The 5,079-nt window shown below is 41.8% G+C and overlaps 1 protein-coding gene across 1 annotated transcript; it reads right to left on the minus strand.

The window, feature by feature from the left end:
* Positions 1 to 257: 257 nt before the first annotated feature.
* Positions 258 to 956, minus strand: LOC120081640 (protein PXR1-like). The gene has a single exon (XM_039036686.1). It carries the CDS (start codon positions 954 to 956, stop codon positions 258 to 260), a length of 699 nt encoding a protein of 232 aa, XP_038892614.1.
* Positions 957 to 5,079: the final 4,123 nt, after the last annotated feature.

Below are 5,079 nucleotides of genomic sequence, written 5' to 3' on the forward strand. Positions count from 1 at the left end.
TGTAATTATCTCCTCCGACTACCTTATGCGATGATTTGTTGTGCCCGCAACATCTTCTCTTGTTTTTCTTCCCCCTCTCTTCTTCTCCTCTCCTTTTCTTCTACTGCACTTTATACAAACTATGGGTCGACTGTTGACCCTTGCGGCGAACTCTCCTTGCGATGCCACATAAGGGGGGTGATGTCTGAATCTTCCCCATCGTCAGTCACAACCATTCTTATTTGCGTTGATTCTTCTGCAGGTTGCACTGATTCTCTTTATGGTGCTGACACCTTCTCATCACCCCTTGCAGAGGTGGATTCTTCGTCGACTTCTAGGCTCTCAGCCCTCATTCTCTTTTCTTCCTTCTTCTTCAGGCGTTTCTCCTCCCACCTGCGTTCCCTATTTTCACTCGTTTTTCTTTCTTTCTTCTCCTTCCAAGGGTAGGCTTCTTTATCACCTTCTGTCCTCTTCTCCTTGATCTTCTTGTTCTTCTTCTTCTCAACCATTTTAGGCTGCTTCTCTGCCACCTCTTCCTCCAATGCAACTCTGATGGGTCCTACATAGGATTCTACTTGAGCAGTTTCCTTAGGATCTGATACTGCCAGAGCGCTCCTTCTCGATGCTTCTTCCATCTCCTCCTCCGAAGGTAGTGGCTGATTAACAACCCCTACTTCGGGTAGCCCTCCTTCCTTTTCCATGTTACTCAGAATACTCCTGAACACCTCTCTGTCATCTCTTCTCTTTTTCTTGCTTTCAGAAGACAGTTTTGGGAGTGGGGCACTCTCCATGCTCTGCCCCACTTTGATTTGAAGTGGTCTGGCTGCTAAAGGCTTTTGTCGAGGTTTTCCGACGATTCGGGGGATGGGTTTTGGTTGGGCAGCGAGACGACGACTTACCGTGAGGAATGTCGTCTCTCTTGTAGTGATTTGGGCTTGTGAGGGTGTTGAAGGTGTGTGGGAAGTTTGATTGGCCATGATTGTACTATGTGAAAAGGGAAGCTCTTAGAGTTTTAGGAAGAAAGTTTGAAGTCTGGGTATGCAGAAGCGATAGGGTTTCTGTTTGCAAAAGACTCAAATAGACTCTCTCGGATGAAGGAGGTGGGAATTTATAGGTTGGGCCTTGATGAGCCCAATGCAAATTCTGCGATGGTAAGCCTCGAGGTACTCAAAAAGCCTGCCGCCGCATTCCTCACATTTATGACTTAGTAGAGAAGTACGTTCTTTCACCTGCTCAATCATCATTTCCTTGGAAGGCTAAACGATTGGACTACTCTATTTGCAAAAATAATTTGTCTTTTGTATTTTATTCGGATGGGCACAAGGTTAAGATTAATGCAATGCATCATCAATGCAAATGCATCTTTGCAGAGGATGGGCAACAACGCATATATCAGCTCAACACACCCCTCAACTCAACGCATTTCTGGAGGACGAGCGCACGATATTTCTACTGGTGCAACACTACCTCAACATAGTATGTTTTCGCTAAGGATGGGCGAAAAATACATACGAGCACAACACACCCCTCAACGCAATGCATTTGGGTAGGATGAACGCAAAGTGTATCTTGTTATCGCAAGATGCACCCATCATCACAATACATACCAGATGTGTTTTATTATCATTTTATTTATTATTAATTTTTTTTCATCAACGCAAGTCATTAGGACTTTGCGGTATTCACTTTCTTCTTATTAATCAGTCATTCACGAAAATTTAAGAATAATGCAATTAATGCATAAAAGTAAGGAAATTGAATAAAGCACTGAAATTGATGCAATCAAATTAAATGAAAAGTAAATTCATAACCAATAAAAGCTAGTTTGAGGAAACAATAAATGACGAAATTCATGAAGCAATAAAGGAAGCAATTAAGACAGTAATTAAACATAGAATTTAGAGATATGGATTGAAAGACGATTTTCCATGATTACCGCAATCCACACCTCTGTAGGCGGTCAAGATTACCTGCACAATGTCATCAAGGACATTGTTCCTTCCCGTGTGATCTCGAGGCTTCAGAATTACTTGGCAGCATTCCAGGTGTTCTATTGTGTAGTTCAACTGCCAGTTGCCCAACTTGAATCTCCAAGTTTCTGATTAAAGACGCCTGTGACTGCATGACCGCATCGTTTTTCTCAATATATTGCTTGAGCAGGGACTCCAATGAATTTCCAGAGGTATTTGAGGAGGACGATTGGTTTTGCGGTGGTCTCTGATGACTCTGGTTCTGATTTTGATAAAAAGGTGGAGGATTTCCTCGATTCAAAGAGTTGCTGTTCTGATGGTTACTCGGCCCACCTTGGTTGTGATTTCCTCCCCAACCAAAGTTAGGGTGATTCCGCCAACCGAGATTATAAGTGTTACTGTAGGGATTATTTTGGATAGCAAACACTTGTTGCGGGTTTGATGGAAACATTTCCACCGCATGACACCTACCACATTCGACGCAATTTATTGTGGCCACTTGTGCCGGCGCATTGGGTTGCGCTGAATTTTGAGAGAGGGCACCTTGATTAAGTGCCATCGTCTCGAGGAGAGAGGTTACTGCAGCCATCTGTGTGGCCAAAGTTGTCATTGTATCCATAGGTACAATGACATTATCATTTCTTCTTCTCTCGGAGCCTCTTCCTCCGTACCCATTGTCCACCCAGTCATCCGTGTTTCGCGATATGCGATCAAGGATGACTTTGGCTTATGTGTAGGTTTTATCCATAAATCCTCTCACAGTGGAGGCATCAGCAACGACTTGCGTTGATCTGTTTAGGCCGTTATAAAACATTTCCATCAGAATGCAATCGGGTATCCCGATATGCGAACAATTCTTCATCAACCTTCTGAACCGCACCAAACGGTGCTTAGAGTCTCGTTATCCATTTTCTTGAAGTTTAGCACGTCCTTTCATCTTCTTGCGTTGACTGCTGGTGGGAAGAACTTCTTCATGAACCGCTGCCAACTGGCCCCATGATGTTAATTCATTTGGCTCCAATGAATTAGCCCACCTCTTAGCCTCATCCCTCAAAGTGTATGGGAAAAGATAAATTTTTATATCTTCTGGGGTGACGCCAGGGATGGAGAAGGTACTGCACATCTCGACAAACCTGGTAAGATGGGCATGCGGGTCCTCACCTTGTAGACCACCAAATTGCCCCATGTTTTGTATCATTTAGAGCATGACCGGCTTTATCTCGAAACATGCGTTCTCCTCAACTATTGGACGTGAAATTCCAGGCGAGAAGTCATAGAGATTGGGCGCTAGTTCCTCATTAGGATATTGCGGTCAGTAGCAAGAAATATGGGGTCTTGCGCTGGCCGATTTACCCCTTGATTCCCTTTTTGTGCCTCGTTATTATTGTCTGCCATATTGGCTCTTCTACGCCTTGCTCTATTCTGGCGTGCCCTTGCATGAAAAGTATGCTCAAATCTCTGGGTCAGCTTCAAATTCTAGATCAGTTCCAGTACTCATAAACCGTCAGCCTGTTCTTCGCGTTAAACAGACAATACAAAGAGATCTATCCTGCAAAATACCACAAAAGTATTCAACACTAACCATTACCAATCCCCAGCAACGGCACCATAAAATTGATGACATAAATTTAATCTCTTTATCTACTCTAACGCATGGCTCGTGGATGCAATGAATGATGCTCTAAATATACGCTCAAGTATTTTGCAATAAAGAGAATTTTTATACGTTCTGAATATGCGTTGTTAATGTGATGCTCGTAGTATGCGATGTAATATTGTGTGTCATAAGTTTCCTTGCGCTGGAACCAAGTATAATTCCAATGCAAGTTTCTCATAATAATCCGAGGTCGAACACAGGGATTGTTTTAGTTAATGCGATACTACATGCCATCGGTTTTTATCAATGAATAAAGAATGTTTGTTTATACAGGAATATAAATTGCGGTGAAATAAAATGGCATTGATAAAATAAACCTAAGCTAATATGATACATGATAAAAGATACATGATACATGATATGGAGGTAGAGAACTGACTGTGAAGTTATACAAAGAATCGGTGTATGCGATGGTAAGACTTTCTGAATGAATCAGAAAGAGAAAGAGGAAATAGTAAGAATATCTCAAGTTTGTCAATTGCGTCAAAGATACAACTAAGGTTCCGCTATCCCTTGGCGTACACCTTTCGGTGATCGGCCGCGTTCCCATATAACTATGGTGAAACAGGGATGAACGCAAGGTTGCTTCCATCTCTGGAAATGCTTCTTTCTTTAATTAACGCATTCTTCCAACCCTCTCTCGATAGGCGGACTAACATCTTCACTTCTGCTCTCACAGTTGAAGATGTTGTCGAGCATGCTTTAGCTAAACTTAATTATTTCCTTAACACAAATTAACTCGCTCACTTAATTCTTGCTATTTACCCAAGGGATTAAGAAAACATCATGGAGAAAATGGATTATGGATGTACGGAAATAGACAGATAGATTACATTGGAATTATCATAACATTTAATTCTAAGATTAAGCGTTCGATACATGGTATGAATGAGAGATTAGAGAATATGAATACAGGTGATGAAATGGAGATTAGAAACAAATACAGAATGAGTGTCAACGTCTTGATAAAGATTCCAAACGGATATTGTGCTTACCAGCGGGTGGTAGTTATGGAGAGGAAAGCTTCCAACTTAGGCTTGCTTTCCTGGTAGAATTGACCTTGGCACAGAGCTTCAACTACGGGGATTGGTAGGATTCCCTGCTCGGAGACTCACCTCTGGGCCTTATCTAGTGATTAACTCAGATCTACTCCAGAAGTCGCTTCAGACTAGCCTCTCTCTTAGAATCAGTATATGCACGTCTCTATGTAATCATGTATATCTTTCAGTGAATTTGCAGAAGCTATTTATAGGCTAAGCTTGGTTCTTTGAGTGTGTGGTCACCACTTTATGGTTATGGTAGTTTCTGAAATGGTAGAGTGAATATTCCTTCTGTTATGCAATCAACCCGTCAGAAATGCACAACTGAAAGTTGTACATTTGTCTGAATCTTTTGCAAATGCGTTGCTCTTCACATCTTCGATCGATCGCCAAGCGGTGTTTTTTTTTTTTTTTTTTTTTTTTTTTTTTTTTT

This window comes from Benincasa hispida, chromosome 7 (assembly GCF_009727055.1).
Source record: "Benincasa hispida cultivar B227 chromosome 7, ASM972705v1, whole genome shotgun sequence".
Classification (NCBI taxonomy): domain Eukaryota; kingdom Viridiplantae; phylum Streptophyta; class Magnoliopsida; order Cucurbitales; family Cucurbitaceae; genus Benincasa; species Benincasa hispida.

Coding starts and splice junctions, on each gene's coding strand:
- LOC120081640 (XM_039036686.1), bottom strand. CDS start 956: ATGGCCAATCAAACTTCCCACACACCTTCAACACCCTCACAAGCCCAA.